The sequence below is a fragment of the Anolis carolinensis genome, unplaced genomic scaffold (genome assembly GCF_035594765.1).
Source record: "Anolis carolinensis isolate JA03-04 unplaced genomic scaffold, rAnoCar3.1.pri scaffold_7, whole genome shotgun sequence".
NCBI lineage: Eukaryota > Metazoa > Chordata > Lepidosauria > Squamata > Dactyloidae > Anolis > Anolis carolinensis.
Window position 1 is genome coordinate 27360905 of NW_026943818.1, and position 22829 is coordinate 27383733.

General features: G+C 48.2%; 1 protein-coding gene across 1 annotated transcript in view; it reads right to left on the reverse strand.

The window, feature by feature from the left end:
* The window catches only part of trpv3 (transient receptor potential cation channel subfamily V member 3), a 28268-nt gene that overhangs the window by 2039 nt on the left and 3400 nt on the right, over positions 1-22829 (reverse strand). The window contains exons 3-16 of the mRNA XM_062960462.1: positions 21541-21642; positions 21310-21396; positions 15408-15565; positions 13852-14028; positions 13604-13744; positions 11679-11959; positions 10287-10463; positions 9751-9909; positions 7949-8050; positions 7778-7851; positions 7488-7653; positions 3433-3499; positions 3052-3323; positions 636-748 (exon numbers count right to left, since the gene is read on the reverse strand). Of these exons, the coding sequence (XP_062816532.1) occupies positions 636-748; positions 3052-3323; positions 3433-3499; positions 7488-7653; positions 7778-7851; positions 7949-8050; positions 9751-9909; positions 10287-10463; positions 11679-11959; positions 13604-13744; positions 13852-14028; positions 15408-15565; positions 21310-21396; positions 21541-21642 (2076 nt within the window). The remainder of the gene's footprint in view (positions 1-635; positions 749-3051; positions 3324-3432; positions 3500-7487; positions 7654-7777; positions 7852-7948; positions 8051-9750; positions 9910-10286; positions 10464-11678; positions 11960-13603; positions 13745-13851; positions 14029-15407; positions 15566-21309; positions 21397-21540; positions 21643-22829) is intronic.

The window sequence follows — 22829 nt, forward strand, 5'->3', positions numbered from 1 at the left end:
TCCTAAAATGTCACTTCTCTCTCCACTGCTTTAACCTGCAGTCACCCTGTGAACTTCAATCACAGACTATCTGTTCCTTATCTGGAAACAGACTACCTTAAAATAAGTCACCAAACTTATTTTAAAATTGACTCAAAAATCAAACATATGAGCCACCCTGATTCCTCAACCAGAATCAGACTCCCGGTACCTCATAAGGGCACCGACTCTAAAAACAATATAATAATAATAATAAAACTTTATTTATACCCCGCCACCATCTCCCCAACGGGGACTCGGGGCGGCTTACATGGGGCCATGCCCAAAACCATACAATATGACAAAATATAAAACAACATATCATAACACAATTTAACAATACAATAAATAATAACATGCATTACAATTCAAACCTTCCCTATGGTTCTCTGACCACAGACAGACTGACTGAGTTTCCCTCCAAATTCTGCTCTCTCTTCAGCTAACCCAGTTGGCTCCGCCCCCTTCTCCATGGCAACCAGCCTCTGAGTGCTGAGGTGGTTATTCCCTTCATGCAATAACAATAATACTTACCCTTTTAAAACATAACCACACAATTAAACATGGCATCTGTAAACTAAAATTCATACTTCTTTACACAGATGTTCATTCATTACCGTAAACATAGTCGCGTGTCGTTGTCAGCCACTTTGCACCATTCTCCGAGTTGGAATTTCTTCCTCAAGAATTTGGGTAAAAGCTTTTCCGTTTCCACAATCGTCCTTGCTCTCTAGGGGCGACACAGATTTTAAAAAATAACAATGTACTTTATAATCCGCTCGATAACAATATACTTCGTTTATATTCCGTTCTATCTCCTTGAGGTTAATCGGGGTGGATTACAGAACACACATACGGTGAGCATTCAATGCCATTATACAATGGACAAGGACAGACAATACACGAACAGAGGTAAAGGCTTTTCCCATCTTATTTCCAGCATCTTGGAGGTTTCCATGCATCTCGAAGGCGGCCATCTTCCATGCCGAGGAGATTTGTTGTCCTTAGACATCCTCCCAATCAATGATCTTAAAGGCGCCTGCAAAGAACTAGGAACGACTAAGGTTCCTTCTTCAGGCAGGGGGCAAATCTTTTTATCCCACCGCTGCCACCAATTTGTGAAGGTTTATGAACAACTGAAGTTCTTCTAGGCAGGGGGAATTTTTTTAAATCCCACCTCTGACACCAAATTGCAAAGATGTCAGGAAGGGGGAGAAATCTTTTTAATAAAAATCCCACCTCTGACACCAATTGCGGAGATGTGGAGGAGTTTCTATTAATTAATTATATTTATATTATTATATATTTTATATCCGCTGCCACCAATTATTCAAGCTGTCACCAGAGGTAAAGATGTTTATAAGGCGGCCACCAGATGTTAAGAGGATTATCAACTCTTGCCACCACTACTGGAAGATATAGCCACTGGCTACTTAGAGAGGAGACTTTTAAATCTTTATTTTTCTTCTTTCTTGTTTGCTTTTGATGGTAATATAGATTTCAGAGACTGAGATGTTAAAAAGAACAATAACACAATAATTCAGGCACAAGCTTAATGGTTCCAGTAACTTCTTTTTAGAGGCACTTGGACTAACAGTTGCAAAGCTATATTGAGATGTTTCAAATTCCTTAAAACGTTACTTCTTTCTCTACTGCTTTAAACTGCAGTCACTCTGTGAATTACAATCACAGACTATCTGTTCCTTATCTGGAAACAGACTATCTTAAAATAAGCCACCAAACTTATTTTAAACTGACTCAAATAAGCACCTGAGTCTCCCTGATTCTCCAACTGAGAACCAGTCCCAACTGCACCTCAGCAGGGCACAGACTATCTTAAAATAAGCCACCAAACTTATTTTAAACTGACTCAAATAAGCACCTGAGTCTCCCCAATTCTCCAACTGAGAACCAGTCCCAACTGCACCTTATCTGGAAACAGACTATCATAAAATAAGCCACCAAACTTATCTTAAACTGACTCAAATAAGCATCTGAGTCTCCCCGATTCTCCAACTGAGAACCAGTCCCAACTGCACCTCAGCAGGGCACAGACTATCTTAAAATAAGCCACCAAACTTATTTTAAATTGACTCAAATAAGCACCTGAGTCTCCCCGATTCTCCAACTGAGAACCAGTCCCAACTGCACCTCAGCAGGGCACAGACTATCTTAAAATAAGCCACCAAACTTATTTTGAACTGACTCAAATAAGCACCTGAGTCTCCTCGATTCTCCAACTGAGAACCAGTCCCAACTGCACCTCAGCAGGGCACAGACTATCTTAAAATAAGCCACCAAACTTATTTTAAACTGACTCAAATAAGCACCTGAGTCTCTCTGATTCTCCAACTGAGAACCAGCCCCAACTGCACCTCAGCAGGGCACAGACTATCTTAAAATAAGCCACCAAACTTATTTTAAACTGACTCAAATAAGCACCTGAGTCTCCCCGATTCTCCAACTGAGAACCAGTCCCAATTGCACCTCAGCAGGGCACAAACTATCTTAAAATAAGTCACCAAACTTATTTAAACTGACTCAAATAAGCACCTGAGTCTCCCCGATTCTCCAACTGAGAACCAGTCCCAACTGCACCTCAGCAGGGCACAGACTAACTTAAAATAAGTCACCAAACTTATTTTAAACTGACTCAAATAAGCACCTGAGTCTCCCCGATTCTCCAACTGAGAACCAGTCCCAACTGCACCTCAGCAGGGCACAGACTAACTTAAAATAAGTCACCAAACTTATTTTAAATTGACTCAAAATGACCAATTGAGTCTCCCTGACCCCCTAACTTAGGATCAGTCTTCCCTGAGCTTCAACAGAGCACAGACTAAAACTCTTCAAAGCTTTCAATTGACAAGGACAGACAATACACGAACAGAGGTAAAGGCTTTCCCCATCTTATTTCCAGCATCTTGGAGGCCATCTTCCATGCCGAGGAGCTTTGTCGTCCTTAGACGTCCTCCTTAAACGTCAAGTGACAGCGGGTGCTCACCCCAATCCGGGCTCGAACTGTCAACATACCTGTAGCCTCCAGATGTGCTCACTCTCCTTGGAGATGTCCTCCACCGTCTCCCCCATCAAGGCGATGAGCATGTTCAGGAGCAGCACAAAGGTTAAGACGACGTAAGAGATGAGCAGCAGCAGGAAGAGGATGGGATACTTGGCGTTTTCGTTGATGTCCAGGTCGCCCAGGCCGAGGGTCAGCCGGAAGAGCTCCACCTCCACGCTGCCCAGGGTGCTGTAGTTGCTGCACTTGCTGTCTTCCGGACACGTCTCGATCAGCGCGGCCAGGGCTGAGGGTTCAAAGGCAGGCAGAGCCAAAAGTCAGAGGGGTCGACAGTTAATATAGCTGCGTCCTTCCCATTGCACGCTTCTCCAGGAAATGCCAGAAAGTGTGTTTACCTACGCCGAATCCAAGCAGGAAGACGATATACACTGCCATGAACTTGATCACATCATTCAAAATGACCTTTAAAAGGAGGGGGAGAATGGGAAATCGGTTAAGGTTAGATAGAAACGGCAATGTTAGATAGAACCTACTGATCAGTAGGTGGTAGACATGTCCAAAAAAACGTTTTGAATCGTATATCGGAATTATTTCGGATTGTTCTCGCTTTTTGATACACATTCCGAGACATTGTCTCACAGCGCAACCAGCAATGTAATTCGAACCATTGTTGGCCCATTCTCTAATTGTCTCTTGATGTTTCGTTAATTTCCCCCCCCCAAAAAAATTTTTTAAAATATATTTTTAAAAATATTTTTTAAAATTTTTTGTTTCTGAAACCTACCTTGAATGGGAGCTTAGCGCAGCCTAACATGGCTGCCGCTCCCCAGCCAATCAGAAGCTTCCACGATGGACGCAAAGGTGGGGGCTAGTGTTGATGAGGATAGTTCAAGAAATGAGGGCGGGAGAGCCCGGAAAAGTCCCCCCCCTCGGTTCCCTTTTTTTTTTTTTTGGCGGTTGCGCATGCGTGTCCGCCAATTTAGAAACATTTAGAATCATTACAAATTTTCGAAAATATCCGAAATTTTTGGGTGAAAAAATCGGAAATACTTTCTATATCGAACTGCCAGCGCCCCCTACTTTAGAAACGAGAATTGAAACATTTTTTCATCGATCGGACATGCCTAGTGAGTATCTGTGACTAGGATCTACATATCCTGATTGTATATTTGTATATATTGCAGCGGTGAAGGTGGATAGGTGGATATATAAGGAGGACGAAATAATCCCTCTTTCTCTCTCCTGTGTGACTCAGTGTGAGTATCTGACTAGGATCTACACATCCTGATTGTATATTTGTATATATTGCAGCGGTGAAGGTGGATAGGTGATAAGGAGGACAAAATAATCCCTCTTTCTCTCTCCTGTGTGACTCGGTGTGAGTATCTGTGACTAGGATTTACATATCCTGATTGTATATTTGTATATTTTGCAGCGGTGAAGGTGGATAGGTGGATATATAAGGAGGACGAAATAATCCCTCTTTCTCTCTCCTGTGTTACTCGGTGTGAGTATCTGTGACTAGGATCTACACATCCTGATTTTATATTTGTATATATTGCAGCGGTGAAGGTGGATATATGAGGGTGAAAGAATCCCTCTTTCTTTCTCCTGTGTGACTCGGTGTGAGTATCTGTGACTAGGATCTACATATCCTGATTGTATATTTGTATATATTGCAGCAGTGAATCATAGAATCATAGAATCATAGAATAGTAGAGTTGGAAGAGACCACATGGGCCATCTAGTCCAACCCCCTGCTAAGAAGCAGGAAATCGCATTCAAAGCACCCCCGACAGATGGCCATCCAGCCTCTGCTTAAAAGCCTCCAAGGAAGGAGCCTCCACCACGGCCCCGGGGAGAGAGTTCCACTGTCGAACAGCCCTTCTCACAGTGAGGAAGTTCTTCCTGATGTTCAGGTGGAATCTCCTTTCCTGTAGTTTGAAGCCCTTGTTCCATTGTGTCCTAGTCTGCAGGGCAGCAGAAAACAAGCTCCCTCCCTCCTCCCTATGACTTCCCTTCACGTATTTGTACATGGCTATCATGTCTCCTCTCAGCCTTCTCTTCTGCAGGCTAAACATGAAGGTGGATAGGTGGATATATAAGGAGGGTGAAAGAATCCCTCTTTCTCTCTCCTGTGTGACTCGGTGTGAATATGTGTAACTAGGATCTACATATCCTGATTGTATATTTGTATATATTGCAACCGTGAAGGTGGATAGGTGGATATATAAGGAGGATGAAATAATCCCTCTTTCTCTCTCCTGTGTGACTCGGTGTGAGTATCTGTGACTAGGATCTACACATCCTGATTGTATATTTGTATATATTGCAGCGGTGAAGGTGGATAGGTGGATATATAAGGAGGGTGAAAGAATCCCTCTTTCTCTCTCCTGTGTGACTCGGTGTGAGTATCTGTGACTAGGATCTACATATCCTGATTGTATATTTGTATATATTGCAACCGTGAAGGTGGATAGGTGGATATATAAGGAGGATGAAATAATCCCTCTTTCTCTCTCCTGTGTTACTCGGTGTGAGTATCTGTGACTAGGATCTACATATCCTGATTGTATATTTGTATATATTGCAACCGTGAAGGTGGATAGGTGGATATATAAGGAGGATGAAATAATCCCTCTTTCTCTCTCCTGTGTGACTCGGTGTGAGTATCTGTGACTAGGATCTACACATCCTGATTGTATATTTGTATATATTGCAACCGTGAAGGTGGATAGGTGGATATGTAAGGAGGATGAAATAATCCCTCTTTCTCTCTCCTGTGTGACTCGGTGTGAGTATCTGTGACTAGAATCTACACATCCTGATTGTATATTTGTATATATTGCAGCGGTGAAGGTGGATAGGTGGATATATAAGGAGGACGAAATAATCCCTCTTTCTCTCTCCTGTGTGACTCGGTGTGAGTATCTGTGACTAGGATCTACACATCCTGATTGTATATTTGTATATATTGCAGCGGTGAAGGTGGATATATGAGGGTGAAAGAATCCCTCTTTCTCTCTCCTGTGTGACTCGGTGTGAGTATCTGTGACTAGGATCTACATATCCTGATTGTATATTTGTATATATTGCAGCGGTGAAGGTGGATAGGTGGATATATAAGGAGGACAAAATAATCCCTCTTTCTCTCTCCTGTGTGACTCGGTGTGAGTATCTGTGACTAGGATCTACATATCCTGATTGTATATTTGTATATATTGCAGCGGTGAAGGTGGATAGGTGGATATATAAGGAGGGTGAAAGAATCCCTCTTTCTCTCTCCTGTGTGACTCGGTGTGAGTATCTGTGACTAGGATCTACATATCCTGATTGTATATTTGTATATATTGCAGCGGTGAAGGTGGATAGGTGGATATATAAGGAGGACAAAATAATCCCTCTTTCTCTCTCCTGTGTGACTCGGTGTGAGTATCTGTGACTAGGATCTACATATCCTGATTGTATATTTGTATATATTGCAGCGGTGAAGGTGGATAGGTGGATATATAAGGAGGATGAAATAATCCCTCTTTCTCTCTCCTGTGTGACTCGGTATGAATATGTGTAACTAGGATCTACATATCCTGATTGTATATTTGTATATATTGCAACCGTGAAGGTGGATAGGTGGATATATAAGGAGGACGAAATAATCCCTCTTTCTCTCTCCTGTGTGACTCGGTGTGAGTATCTGTGACTAGGATCTACACATCCTGATTGTATATTTGTATATATTGCAACCGTGAAGGTGGATAGGTGGATATATAAGGAGGATGAAATAATCCCTCTTTCTCTCTCCTGTGTGACTCGGTGTGAGTATCTGTGACTAGGATCTACATATCCTGATTGTATATTTGTATATATTGCAACCGTGAAGGTGGATAGGTGGATATATAAGGAGGATGAAATAATCCCTCTTTCTCTCTCCTGTGTTACTCGGTGTGAGTATCTGTGACTAGGATCTACACATCCTGATTGTATATTTGTATATATTGCAGCGGTGAAGGTGGATAGGTGGATATATAAGGAGGACGAAATAATCCCTCTTTCTCTCTCCTGTGTGACTCGGTGTGAGTATCTGTGACTAGGATCTACACATCCTGATTGTATATTTGTATATATTGCAGCGGTGAAGGTGGATAGGTGGATATATAAGGAGGATGAAAGAATCCCTCTTTCTCTCTCCTGTGTGACTCAGTGTGAGTATTAGAGATGTCCAAAAAATCGTTTTGAATCGTATATCGGAATTATTTCGGATTGTTCTCGCTTTTTGATACGCATTCCGAGACATTGTCTCACAGCGCAACCAGCAATGGAATTCGAACCATTGTTGGCCCGTTCTCTAATTGTCTCTTAATGTTTCATATATTGCAACGGGGAAGATTAAAGCCTCCGAATATTTTGGATTAAACCTGAATCCAAGGAATACCGAGGAAGGATGACTTGCCTGCTGAATCATGACGCTGTAGATCCCCATGGACTGCAGACCCCGGGTGAAATAAAGCATGTTGGCCCATCCTGAGGACATGGCCAGGACCAGGCACACCAGGTGCTCCTTGTAGGAAAGCAGGTACAAGCAGACGGAGAAGATCACCAGCACCGCCTGGATGAAGCTGGCAAGGGCAACAGAATAGGGAAGTCACCATGAATAAATGTCTTGGTTCAATGCTATGGAGTTATGGGGGGTGGAGTGTCCCAAGAGGCTCGATATCTCGAAACTGTGCAAACCCAACTTACAATGCGAAGTGGAACCAGGCGTCCGAGAGAATCGACTGGAGGTCCGAAGGCCTGAGCAAGAAGATGGCGACACTCTGCAGGAGGAAACAGACGGGCACCACATGAAGGCACACATCACAAGTTGCCACAAACTTTGCAACATCGTGGTAATAACGGCAGCCGGTATATCACCTCTTTGATCGCGATAAATATGGCGCCCAGCATCACAACCACTTGGCCTGTCAACTGCAGCCATCCCAGATTGTCGGTCATGGCGAGAGGGTAAGGCGGAGGCTGCGGACGCGAGAAGAAAGTTGGGAAAGTTATTCAAAATTATCTGAAATGAATCTCTCCTCTACACTAGCCAATAGGCCCTGCGAACCATGACATACGCCTGCAAAGTTTCAGAATGTTTCAGTCTGAAGGGACCCTTCCTATTTCGTATTTCAGTGGTCCATATCTCCAAATTGCCAAATTACTGAATTTTTCCGACATCCAGAATTTTGCACATCTCTATAGCGTATATTAGTGATTCCCAAAGTGGGCGCTACCGCCCCCTGGTGGGCGCAGTAGCGATCCAGGGGGGGCGGTGACGGCCACAGGTGCATTTGGGGGCGGGGCCATGGGAGGGGCGGGGCCTCTTCCCAAGAGCTGGAGACAGGGCTGAGCCCCTGAGGCGCCTGTTAGGACACAGGGGGCGGAGCTAGAAGAGTGGGCGTGGCTTCTTCCCAAGAGCCTGAGACAGGGCTGAGAATCTATACTCTCCTGAGGCACCTGTTGGGGCACAGAGGGCGTAGCTAGGGAAGGGGGCGGGGCCTCCTTCCAAGAGCCCGAGACAGGGCTGAGCTTCTATATCTCTCCTGAGAGGCCTTTCAGGACTAAAGGGTGGGGCTAGGGCTGGGGGCGTGGCCTACTTCCAAGAGCCTGAGACAGGCCTGAGCCTCTATACCTTTCCTGAGAGGCCTTTTAGGACTAAAGCGTGGGGCTAGGGCTGGGGGCGTGGCCTACTTCCAAGAGCCTGAGACAGGGCTGAGCTTCTATATCTCTCCTGAGAGGCCTTTTAGGACTAAAGGGTGGGGCTAGGGCTGGGGGCGTGGCCTACTTCCAAGAGCCTGAGACAGGCCTGAGCCTCTATCTCTCTCCTGAGAGTCCTTTTAGAACTAAAGGGCGGGGCTAGGGAAGGGGCGGGGCCTCTTCCCAAGAGCCCGAGACAGGGCTGAGCTTCTATATCTCTCCTGAGAGGCCTTTTAGGACTAAAGGGCGGGGCTAGGGAAGGGGCGGGGCCTCCTTCCAAGAGCCCGAAACAGAGCTGAGCCTCTATACCTCTCCTGAGAGGCCTTTTAGGACTAAAGGGTGGGGCTAGGGGTGGGGGCGTGGCCTACTTCCAAGAGCCTGAGACAGGCCTGAGCCTCTATATCTCTCCTGAGAGGCCTTTTAGAACTAAAGGGCGGGGCTAGGGAAGGGGGCGGGGCCTCTTCCCAAGAGCCCGAGACAGGGCTGAGCCTCTGTATACCTCCCCTGAGGCTCTTGTTAGAACATGGGGGTGGGGTATAGCGGTCCAGCCCCATCAGGCACTTGGGAAGAGACCCCGCCCCCTCCTCTAGCCCCACCCCCTGTGTCCTGGCAGGCGCCGCAAGACAGAGATAGAAGCTCAGCCCTGACTCAGAGCTCATAACTCCGCCCATCCCAGCCCTGGCCACCCATTTGTGGCCCCGCCCACCTCCCCCTCCCAGCTCTGCATCTTGGATTGAGGAGAGGCTCAGGAGCCACGCCCACCCCTCTAAGCCACGCTCCCCTTTCCAGAGGGCGCTGAGTCATATTTTTTCTGGAAAGGGGGCGGCAGGCCAAATAAGTTTGGGAACCACTGGCGTATATCAAGAGAGAGCCTTTTGACACTGTCTTTCCTCCCGGTGCCAGATACCTCTGCTCCAATATTTTTCGAAGACAATAATGCTTAAAAAAACCTGTTAGGGTTTCCAGAGGACACTCCGTACCATATCCGCGTGAGGCCGGTAGTAGGAGATCAACGTCAACAGGACGTTGTAGACGAAGTAGAAGCAGCACGACATGAAGAACATGTGCCTGGCGAACCATTTCCACTTCATCCGCAGCAAAGACTGCAGAGGCTCCAGAGCTAACATTTCGTGGCGATTCTGCAGGAATGAGAAGGAAGGAGTAACAAACACATTAAGAATACTTAGAAATGGAGAATTCAAGCTCAACAGATGCAACTGTTTTTCGAGCTGCTTAGGTGGGCAGCGAGCTAGGGTATTAACGGGCTATTAACTGCCACACACTGCAGGCAGTTTTTATGGTGTCATAAATTAGTGGTACCTAAATTTTCTACTCAACAGATGCAACTGTTTTTCGAGCTGCTTAGGTGGGCAGCGAGCTAGGGTAATAATGGTTGGGAGCTCAATCCGACCTGGGTTTCGATCCCATGACCTCTCAGTCATTAGTGATAGTTACTAACTAGTTGCGCCATAGCCCAGCCCCTTTAAACTACTTATATTGATGTGGCCGCACTTACCCCAATATTTGTATTGTAGACAATGATATCCAGGACTGAATTTTCCGAGGTGGTGTCCAGTTCTGTCAAGTCATAGAGGTTCGACTGCACGGGGCCGTATGCCCAGTCGGTGAACTTCCGGGAAAGACTCCGGATGGGCTTTTCTTTGATTTCTCTGCTGAGAATGTACTTCAGAATCTAAAGAAAGCAGAGAGTCGACTCAAAACCCTGAGCTGCCAGAATCCCAAAGCCATGGGGGAGAAGAGGAGCATCAACATTCGATGTGTGCTACCAAAGCCATGCGGGAGAAGAGGAGTGCAAAGAGCTATGAACGACTGAGGCTCTTTCAGGCAAGGGGGGAATCTTTTAATCCCACCGCTGCCACCAAATTGCAAAGATGTCAGGAAGGGGGAGAAATCTTTTTAAAAATCCCACCACTGACACCAATTGCGGAGATGTGGAGGAGTTTCTATTAATTAATTATATTTGTATTATTGTTATATATTTTATATCCGCTGCCACCAGTTATTAAAGATGTTTTATTTAAAAGCTGCCACCAGAGGTAAAGATGTTTATAAGGCGGCCACCAGATGTTAAGGGGATTATCAACTCTTGCCACCACTATGGGATGATATAGCCACTGGCTACTTAGAGAGGAGACTTTTAAATTTTTATTTTTCTTCTTTCTTGTTTGCTTTTGATGGTAATATAGATTTCAGAGACTGAGATGTTAAAAAGAACAATAACACGTTTATTCAGGCACAAGCTTAATGGTTACAGTAACTTCTTTAGAGGCACTTAGATTAACAGTAGCAAAGCTATATTGAGATGTTTCAAACTTTAAAATACTACTTCCTCCTTTACTGCTTTAACCTGCAGTCACTCTGTGAACTTCAATCACAGACTATCTGTTCCTTATCTGGAAACAGACTACCTTAAAATAAGCCACCAAACTTATTTTAAACTGACTCAAAATCAAACATATGAGCCACCCTGATCCCTTCACTGAGGATCAGTCTTAACTGCACCTCCTTAGGGCACAGACAAACTTAAAATAAGTCACCAAACTTATTTTAAATTGACTCAAAATCAAACATTTGAGTCACCCTGATCCCTTCACTGAAGATCAGTCTTCCCTGTAATTCCTCCGATTACAGACTGACTCTTTTTCCCCTCCTTTTTCTCCAAACGGCGGTTGGCTCCGCCCTCGTTACTATGGCAACCTGCCTCAGAATGCTGAGCTGGCTACCATCCCTCCACGCACTGGTAACTCTAATACTTACTCTTTTAAAACACAGTTAAACATTACTTTTAAAACGCAATTAAACATGACATCTGTAAACTAAAATAAATTCACACTTCATTACAAGGAGCATTAACATTAGATGTGTGCAACAACCTCCGAAGGCCTACCTCGAGCTTCCCTGTTTTGGCGGCCAGCTGGAGCGGCGTCAACCCGTCCTTGTTCTTCATGATCTCCAAGTCCCGGTTCTTGCTTTTCAAGAGGATGTCGTCGTACATCCGCCGCACAAAGTCGTTCTGCGTCTTGAAGTCTTCCGCCACGGTCACCAAGGCGTGCAGGATGTTATTCCCTCTGGAGTCCTGGCACATGAGGTCCGTCTTGCCGTTCTCCATCAGCAGCTGGACGATGTCGGGTTGGTTGGTGCAAGCGGCCAAGGCCAAGGGGGTCTCCCCTGAAGAAGGGGGCAAAGGGGTCTGTCTCAGGAGAGAGAGGACTTCTGGGGAAGCCAAAGTGTGTGCCTCAAAACCAGGACAGGGTTCCCTCACTTATCGCGGGGGTTACGTTACAGGACCCGCAATAAGTGAAAATCCCAGAAGTAGGGACGCTATATAGCAGTGGTTCCCAAACTTATTTGGCCTACCGCCCCCTTTCTAGGAAAAATATTACTCAGTGCCCCCTAGAAAGGGGATGTGGCTTAGCGGGGTGGGCGTGGCTCCTGCTCAAGAGGGCAGGGCTGAGCCTCTCCCCTAGTCCAAGATGCAGGACTGGGAGTGGGAGATGGGCGGTGCCACAAATGGGCAGCCAGGACTAGGATGGGCGGAGTTACGAGCTCTGAGACAGGGCTGAGCTTCTATCCCTGTCCTGGACACAGGGGTGGGGCTAGATGAGGGGGCGAGGCCTCTTCCCAAGTGCCTGACGGGGCTGGACCTCTATACCCCGCCCCTGTGTCCTCAGGGGAGGTGTACAGAGGCTCAGCCCTGTCTCACGCTCTTGGGAAGTGGCCCCACCCCTAGCCACGCCCTTTAGTCCTAAAAGGTCTCTCAGGAAAGTTATAGAGGCTCAGCCCTGTCTCACGCTCTTGGGAAGTGCCCCCCCCCACCCCTAGCCCCACCCTTTAGTCCTAAAAGGCCACTCAGGAGAGTTATAGAGCCTCAGCCCTGTCTCATGCTCTTGGGAAGAGGCCCCGCCCCCACCCCTAGCCCCGCCCTTTAGTCCTAAAAGGCCACTCAGGAGAGTTATAGAGCCTCAGCCCTGTCTCATGCTCTTGGGAAGAGGCCCCGCCCCCACCCCTAGCCCGCCCTTTAGTCCTAAAAGGTCTCTCAGGAGAGTTAAAGAGGCTCAGCCCTGTCTCATGCTCTTGGGAAGAGGCCCCGCCCCCACCCCTAGCCCCGCCCTTTAGTCCTAAAAGGCCACTCAGGAGAGTTATAGAGCCTCAGCCCTGTCTCATGCTCTTGGGAAGAGGCCCCGCCCCCACCCCTAGCCCGCCCTTTAGTCCTAAAAGGTCTCTCAGGAGAGTTAAAGAGGCTCAGCCCTGTCTCATGCTCTTGGGAAGAGGCCCCGCCCCCACCCCTAGCCCCGCCCTTTAGTCCTAAAAGGCCTCTCAGGAGAGATATAGAGCCTCAGCCCTGTCTCATGCTCTTGGGAAGAGGCCCCGCCCCCACCCCTAGCCCCACCCTTTAATCCTAAAAGTCCTCTCAGGAGAGTTAAAGAGGCTCAGCCCTGTCTCATGCTCTTGGGAAGAGGCCCCGCCCCCACCCCTAGCCCCACCCTTTAGTCCTAAAAGTCCTCTCAGGAGAGTTAAAGAGGCTCAGCCCTGTCTCATGCTCTTGGGAAGAGGCCCCGCCCCTCCCCTGGCCCCACCCCGTGTCCTAATACGTGCCATCACCGCCCCCCTGGATCGCTGCAGCACCCACCGGGGGGGGGGGGTAGCGCCCATTTTGGGAATCACAGCTATATAGTGTTCCCTCACGTATCACGGGGGTCACGGTCCAGGACCGCCCGCAATAAGTGAAAATCCACCAAGTAGGGACGCTCTACAGTAATTCCTCTGTGAGCCCATTCTTTTCACACCGCACCGATCTCCATGCCGTCTTACCAAAATAAAAACCTTCGTATTTGTGCTTCGGGTTGAAGAACACGCCTTCCGCGCGGGCATTGACGTCGGCACCTTTCTCGATCAGGGTCTGGGTGATGTCGTACTGCCGCCTCTCGATGGCGATGTTCAGAGCCGTTTGCCCTGCGGGCAAAAAACACAATATCCACCAATAAAAAAATCACAGAAGGAAAAAGTTGCTATCAACTGAGTAACCTTAATGCCAGTGCTCTTGAAGCCTGGACAGATACCTTTGTAGGCCTCCTCGGTGTAGGCTGCGTTAATGAGCCGCTCCAAGATGAAATTTTCTTCTGCAAAGGAGAGGAGCATATTCACAATCCCCTTGGTGTTCTGGTTGATGTTGAGCAAGGCTTTCATCAAGCAGGTCTTGCCCGTGTCTGAAGAAGTCATCTTTTTCATCAGATACTCTGTCAAACAGAAACACAAAAGGTTGGGTGAAGGTCTTCTGCTGTCCTGGCGGGCCCATGGCTTCAAATCCCGGGAAATTCGGGTTGCTTAGGTCAACCAAGAGCTAGGCTATTTAATGGTTGGGCGTTCGAACCAACCCAGGTCAGATTGAGTGCCCAACCATTAAACTCGGCGGGCCCATTACATCAAATCCTGGGAAATTCGGGTTGCTTAGGTCAACCAAGAGGTAGGCTATTTAATGGTTGGGCGTTCGAACCAACCCACGTTGGATTGAGTGCCCAACCATTAAACTCCGCAGGCCCATTACTTCAAATCCCGGGAAATTTGGGTTGCTTAGGTCAACCAAGAGGTAGGCTATTTAATCGTTGGGCGTTCAAACCAACCCAGGTCGGATTGAGTGCCCAACCATTAAACTCCGCAGGCCCATTACTTCAAATCCCGGGAAATTTGGGTTGCTTAGGTCAACCAAGAGGTAGGCTATTTAATGGTTGGGCGTTCGAACCAACCCAGGTCGGATTGAGTGCCCAACCATTAAACTCCGCAGGCCCATTACTTCAAATCCCGGGAAATTCGGATTGCTTAGGTCAACCAAGAGCTAGGCTATTTAATGGTTGGGGGTTTGAACCAACCCAGGTTGGATTGAGTGCCCAACCATTAAACTTGGCGGGCCCATTACTTCAAATCCTGGGAAATTCGGATTGCTTAGGTCAACCAAGAGCTAGGCTATTTAATGGTTGGGGGTTTGAACCAACCCAGGTCGGATTGAGTGCCCAACCATTAAACTCGGCGGGCCCATTACTTCAAATCCTGGGAAATTCGGATTGCTTAGGTCAACCAAGAGCTAGGCTATTTAATGGTTGGGGGTTTGAACCAACCCAGGTCGGATTGAGTGCCCAACCATTAAACTCGGCGGGCCCATTACTTCAAATCCTGGGAAATTCGGGTTGTTTAGGTCAACCAAGAGCTAGGCTATTTAATGGTTGGGGGTTTGAACCAACCCAGTTCGGATTGAGTGCCCAACCATTAAACTCGGCGGGCCCATTACTCCAAATCCCGGGAAATTCGGGTTGCTTAGGTCAACCAAGAGCTAGGCTATGTAATGGTTGGGCACTCAATCCGACCTGGGTTGGTTCGAACTCATGACCTCGTCGCTCAGTAGTGATTTATTGCAGCTGCGCCACAGGATTGTAGAACATCCAAGAGCTGCTCAGCAGTGGAACTCTCTGCCTCAGTATCCAGTGGATTTTCCTCCTTTGGAGGCTTTGAAATGCTTTGATTGTGCTTGTCCTGAATGGACCAGATGGGCCTTGGGGGTCTCTTCCAACTCAAGGATTCTAAGCTCACAGGTTGGGAATGTTAGCTCTGAACTTTGCCCTACCTTGGATGGTCATATTCCTGCACGCATGTGACCGCTCCCTCAGTTCTTCAAGGAGGCCCTGCAGTTCTTCTATGTTGCCTTCTGATACCGCCCTGAACAGATATTTCTTGATTTTTTTCCGTCGGTTGCTTTGCCGCGTACGCTGCGAGGAGTTCGTGCTAGAGACAAGAAACAGCATGGTGGTTGTCAATAAAATCTATTGGTGTCACCTGAAATTGTGCTTGGAGTTGAAAGCTGTGTGTGTAATCTAGAAGCAAAGAGGTTAAATGCATAGAGTGAGAATGAATTGCTGGAGCGTAACTTTCTGTTTTGAGATAAGCACGGAATGTTCACGTCCTGACTCGAAGGCATCAGACGGAGTCCGGTAATTGTCCCGTCTGTCTTGTACATAGTTGTAAATCTATATCTATATCTATATCTATATCTATATCTATATATATAAAAGAGTGATGGCATCACGGCAGCGGACAAAACAACAAAAGTAACTACCCCACAACCTCGAAAATTGACAACACAATCCATCATCCACGCCTCTAGGTTGATACAACAAAAAGAAAGAAAAATGAAGTCCTAATTAGAAGGAGAGGAATAATTGTTTTTATCCAATTGCTGCCAGTTAGAAGGCTAAGCTCCGCTCACTTGGTCTCCTAGCAACCCACTCAGCCCAGGGGACCCTTTACCTTAACTACCACCAATTCCTCAATACCTTACTTCCCATACCACCATACTTCGCCACAGCAACGCGTGGTCGGGCACAGCTAGTATATATATAAAAGAGTGATGGCATCACGGCGACCCACAAAACAACAAAACTACAGGCCCCCCAACCTCGAAATTTGACGACACAACCCATCATCCACGCCTCTAGGTTGATACAACAAAAAGAAAAGAAAAATAAAGTCCTAATTAGAGAGAGAGGAATAATTGCTTTTATCCAATTGCTGCCAGTTAGAAGGCTAAGCTCCTCCAACTTGGTCTCCTAGCAACCCAATAAAAAATAATAAAAAACACTAAAAAATAATTTAAAACACTAAAAAGTTAATACAATAAAATACTATAATAGCATAAAATAACTAAAAATAATACAAGAAAATAATAAAATATAATAAATAAAAAGAGAACTTACAATAAAATTAATTTTAAAAAATACAAATAACGTCAAATAAAAATTACACAACAATTTTTAACCAATACCACCACCACTTTGCCACAGCAACGCGTGGCTGGGCACAGCTAGTATATAATAAAAGTGAATGTTTGTATGTATGTGGGTATGTGGGTATGTATGCGGGTATGTGGCAGCTTTCTGATTGGCTCCCACTTTCACAGACAACTGTGACCGCCAGGAATGATGGACCTGGCCCAAACATGGCACACATAACCCCCATGAGCCATTTTATGTCCTGGTGCCATTTGGGGGATGATGGGCACAGATGATGGGATTTGCAGTACTTTCAATCGCTTTGCCTTCCACAGACCACTACGAAGGCCACCAGTGACAGAACTGGACCAAACTTGGCAGACAGAGCTCCCATGACCCCTTTACATCCTGGTGCAGTTTGGTGAAGGACAAACGATGGATGATGGGACTTGCAATACCTTCACTCACTTACTGAGAGCACTGCGACTCTCACCGAAAACAAATCACTACCAAACTTCGCACATAGAGCCCCTCTCTCCCAAACCCTCTCTCCCAAACCCTCGCTCCCAAACCCTCTCTCCCAAACCCTCTCTCCCAAACCCTCTCTCCCAAACCCTCTCTCCCAAACCCTCTCTCCCAAACCCTCTCTCCCAAACCCTCTCTCCCAAACCCTCTCTCCCAAACCCTCGCTCCCAAAACCTCGTTCCCAAACCCTCTCTCAAACCCTCTCTCCCAAACCCTCGCTCCCAAACCCTCGCTCCCAAACCCTCGCTCCCAAAACCTCGCTCCCAAAACCTCGTTCTCAAACCCTCTCTCAAACCCTCTCTCCCAAACCCTCGCTCCCAAACCCTCTCTCCCAAACCCTCTCTCCAAACCCTCTCTCCCAAACCCTCTCTCCCAAACCCTCTCTCCCAAACCCTCTCTCCCAAACCCTCTCTCCCAAACCCTCGCTCCCAAAACCTCGTTCCCAAACCCTCTCTCAAACCCTCTCTCCCAAACCCTCGCTCCCAAACCCTCGCTCCAAACCCTCGCTCCCAAAACCTCGCTCCCAAAACCTCGTTCTCAAACCCTCTCTCAAACCCTCTCTCCCAAACCCTCGCTCCCAAACCCTCTCTCCCAAACCCTCTCTCAAACCCTCGCTCCCAAAACCCTCGCTCCCAAACCCCTCGTTCCCAAACCCTCGTTCCCAAACCCTCTCTCCCAAACCCTCGCTCCCAAACCCTCTCTCCCAAACCCTCTCTCCCAACCCCTCTCCCAAACCCTCTCTCCCAAACCCTCGCTCCCAAAACCTCGTTCCCAAACCCTCTCTCAAACCCTCTCTCCCAAACCCTCGCTCCCAAACCCTCGCTCCCAAACCCTCGCTCCCAAAACCTCGCTCCCAAAACCTCGTTCTCAAACCCTCTCTCAAACCCTCTCTCCCAAACCCTCTCTCCCAAACCCTCTCTCCCAAACCCTCTCTCCCAAACCCTCTCTCCCAAACCCTCTCTCCCAAACCCTCTCTCCAAACCCTCTCTCCCAAACCCTCGCTCCCAAAACCTCGTTCCCAAACCCTCTCTCAAACCCTCTCTCCCAAACCCTCGCTCCCAAACCCTCGCTCCCAAACCCTCGCTCCCAAAACCTCGCTCCCAAAACCTCGTTCTCAAACCCTCTCTCAAACCCTCTCTCCCAAACCCTCGCTCCCAAACCCTCTCTCCCAAACCCTCTCTCAAACCCTCGCTCCCAAACCCTCGCTCCCAAACCCTCGTTCCCAAACCCTCGTTCCCAAACCCTCTCTCCCAAACCCTCGCTCCCAAACCCTCTCTCCCAAACCCTCGCTCCCAAACCCTCTCTCCCAAACCCTCTCTCAAACCCTCTCTCCCAAACCCTCGCTCCCAAACCCTCGCTCCCAAACCCTCGCTCCCAAAACCTCGTTCCCAAACCCTCTCCCAAACCCTCTCTCCCAAACCCTCGCTCCCAAACCCTCTCTCCCAAACCCTCGCTCCCAAAACCTCGTTCCCAAACCCTCTCTCAAACCCTCTCTCCCAAACCCTCGCTCCCAAACCCTCTCTCCCAAACCCTCGCTCCCAAAACCTCGTTCTCAAACCCTCTCCCAAACCCTCTCTCCCAAACCCTCGCTCCCAAACCCTCGCTCCCAAAACCTCGTTCCCAAACCCTCTCTCAAACCCTCTCTCCCAAACCCTCGCTCCCAAACCCTCGCTCCCAAAACCTCGTTCCCAAACCCTCTCTCAAACCCTCTCTCCCAAACCCTCTCTCCCAAACCCTCTCTCCCAAACCCTCTCTCCCAAACCCTCTCTCCCAAACCCCTCGCTCCCAAACCCTCTCTCCCAAAACCCTCGCTCCCAAAAACCTCGTTCCCAAACCCTCTCTCAAACCCTCTCTCCCAAACCCTCGCTCCCAAACCCTCTCTCCCAAACCCTCGCTCCCAAACCTCGTTCCCAAACCCTCTCTCAAACCCTCTCTCCCAAACCCTCTCTCCCAAACCCTCGCTCCCAAACCTCGTTCTCAAACCCTCTCTCAAACCCTCTCTCCCAAACCCTCGTTCCCAAACCCTCTCTCAAACCCTCTCTCTCAAACCCTCTCTCCAAACCCTTGCTCCCAAACCCTCTCTCCCAAACCCTCGCTCCCAAACCCTCGTTCCCAAACCCTCTCTCAAACCCTCTCTCCCAAACCCTCTCTCCCAAACCCTCTCTCCCAAACCCTCACTCCCAAACCCTCTCTCCCAAACCCTCGCTCCCAAACCCTCTCTCCCAAACCCTCGCTCCCAAAACCTCGTTCCCAAACCCTCTCTCAAACCCTCTCTCCCAAACCCTCTCTCAAACCCTCTCTCAAACCCTCTCTCCCAAACCCTCGCTCCCCAAACCCTTGTTCCCAAACCCTTGTCCCCAAATCCTCTCTCCCAAACCCTCACTCCCAAACCCTCTCTCCCAAACCCTCGTCCCCAAACCCTCTCTCCCAAACCCTCATTCCCAAACCCTCTCTCCCAAACCCTCGCTCCCAAACCCTCTCTCCCAAACCCTCATTTCCAAACCCTCGTTCCCAAAACCCTCTCTCAAACCCTCTCTCCCAAACCCTCGTTCCCAAATCCTCTCTCAAACCCTCTCTCCCAAACCCTTGCTCCCAAACCCTCTCTCAAACCCTCTCTCCCAAACCCTCGCTCCCAAACCCTCTCTCTCAAACCCTCGCTCCCAAACCCTTGCTCCCAAACCCTTGCTCCCAAACCCTCTCTCAAACCCTCTCTCCCAAACCCTCTCTCCCAAACCCTCGTCCCCAAACCCTCACTCCCAAACCCTCTCTCCCAAACCCTCGTCCCCAAACCCTCACTCCCAAACCCTCTCTCCCAAACCCTCGTCCCCAAACCCTCACTCCCAAACCCTCTCTCCCAAACCCTCGCTCCCAAACCCTCGCTCCCAAACCCTTGCTCCCAAACCCTCTCTCAAACCCTCTCTCCAAACCCTCTCTCCCAAACCCTCGTCCCCAAACCCTCACTCCCAAACCCTCTCTCCCAAACCCTCGCTCCCAAACCCTCGCTCCCAAACCCTTGCTCCCAAACCCTCCCTCAAACCCTCTCTCCCAAACCCTTGTTCCCAAATCCTCTCTCCCAAACCCTCTCTCCCAAACCCTCGTCCCCAAACCCCTCGCTCCCAAACCCTCTCTCCCAAACCATCGTCCCCAAACCCTCTCTCCCAAACCCTCGTCCCCAAACCCTTGCTCCCAAACCCTCATCCCCAAACCCTCTCTCCCAAACCCTCGCTCCCAAACCCTCTCTCCCAAACCCTCATTCCCAAACCCTCTCTCCAAACCCTCGCTCCCAAACCCTCATTTCCAAACCCTCGTTCCCAAACCCTCTCTCAAACCCTCTCTCCCAAACCCTCACTCCCAAACCCTCTCTCCCAAACCCTCGCTCCCAAACCCTCGCTCCCAAACCCTTGCTCCCAAACCCTCTCTCAAACCCTCTCTCCCAAACCCTTGTTCCCAAACCCTCGTCCCAAATCCTCTCTCCCAAACCCTCGCTCCCAAACCCTCTCTCCCAAACCCTCGCTCCCAAACCCTCATCCCCAAACCCTCTCTCCCAAACCCTCTCTCCCAAACCCTTTCTCTCAAACCCTCACTCCCAAACCCTCATTCCCAAACCTTCATCCACAAACCCTCTATCCCAAACCCTCGCTCCCAAACCCTCTCTCCCAAACCATCGTCCCCAAACCCCTCTCTCCCAAACCTCGTCCCCAAACCCTTGCTCCCAAACCCTCTCTCCCAAACCCTCTCTCCCAAACCCTCATTCCCAAACCCTCTCTCCCAAACCCTCGCTCCCCAAACCCTCATTTCCAAACCCTCGTTCCCAAACCCTCTCTCAAACCCTCTCTCCCAAACCCTCACTCCCAAACCCTCTCTCCCAAACCCTCGCTCCCAAACCCTCGCTCCCAAAACCCTTGCTCCCAAACCCTCTCTCAAACCCTCTCTCCCAAACCCTTGTTCCCAAACCCTCGTCCCCAAATCCTCTCTCCCAAACCCTCGCTCCCAAACCCTCTCTCCCAAACCCTCGCTCCCAAACCCTCTCTCCCAAACCCTTGTTCCCAAACCCTCATCCCCAAACCCTCTCTCCCAAACCCTCTCTCCCAAACCCTTTCTCTCAAACCCTCACTCCCAAACCCTCATTCCCAAACCTTCATCCACAAACCCTCTATCCCAAACCCTCGCTCCCAAACCCTCTCTCCCAAACTCTTCCTTCTACCTTCCTGAGAAGGATATTTCGCATCTTCTCACCAATAGCTTTCTGCATTTGGGGTGTATTCGGTCATGTCATCCTGGAGAGACTGTGGGGAATCCATATCTTCGCAATTGGCAGAGGCACTGAAGGAAAAATTAAGAATGTCAAAGGCAAGAGAAGCTCAGGCAATGGTACATAATAATCACCAGGTTTTCCAAATGTTCTGGTTTCTCCTTGCACGTTAGCTTTCTTTTTTCACGCTTAGAAGGGCCACGAATTGTACCTACCATTGGCGGATGTTGGAGTCCATGGGCTTGGAGAAAACGGGCGGCGATGTTCGCTCAACACCGCTGTTGTCGAAGGCTTCAATCTCGAGAAAAAAGTGGGAACTGTTGAACACATTGGGTTGAAGCCGTGATTAGTGGGTTCAAAATTACGGAGCAGCCATTGAAGCATGAATTGCCTCCCTGTGCATTTTAATCCTGGATTAAAAGAAAGTGGGAAATGCTCACTTTTGGAACTAAAATTCCAGAAGTTCCCATCCTCTGAGGATGCCTGCCATAGATGTGGGCGAAACATCAGGAAAGAATACTTCTAGAACATGGCCTTACAGCCCGGAAAACAACCCTGTGATCCCGGCCATGAAAGCCTTCGACAACACATTCCCAGAATAGTTAAGTCGGCATGGATTCTGATGGACAGATAGAGGATTCTGGAATACGATATATATATATATATACCATGTTCAAGCTTTGATCTGAACTTGCTTTCAGCATGAAACAGTTCTTGATTTATTGATGTTATCATATAATACTGATAAATTCTTAAATTCCTCAATTTTTTTTTAGCATATCTTTGGTTGACTTGCAATAATAAGTGCATCGTCCACAAAAAGATTCAGTTTTATTTCTTCCTTCTCGATTCCTAAACAGTTTTTGTTTTTGTATCCTTTTCATAGCTAGCTATTATTAGAGCTTCGTATCGTCACCATAACTATAAAATGTCTGGTTGATTAATCATCTGCCATTCAAAACTCACTGGTCAGGTGCACCAAGTTGGTAGGTCACTTTTCTACCCTACAAACCCTTTCAGAGGAGCCTCACAAACTATCTCTGGCAGTCCAAATCTCATTCAGAAATCTCGCAGAGGTTGGAAAGCTTCAAGAGTGGCAGCAGAGGAGTGTAATTAAATTGCAGCTTTGGCAATTAAACTTGCTCTCGGTGTAGTTGACACCTGAGGAATGTTGGGTGCCACACCTTCCTGTTTCCTCAGATGAGGAAGGTTACCTTGGATTACCTAGATACTCATGATACAGATAGAGACTTCGGTCTGACAAAAGAAGAGAACGAAGGAGACGGACAAGAGGACAAAATATGCACGAGAAAAATGATTTAATCCCAGATTTAATGTTGCACCAGCAACCTGGTTAAGTAGGGAAAGATGAGGAGGAGAAACATGGCAGAGAGAGGAGAAGAAGAGAGAAAGAACTCTGCATCTTTACCTCCTAAATTCTTTACGGCCGCATGGCCCTTCATGCTCTGCTTGCTGTGATCTGAATGCTCAACCATCGGTATCT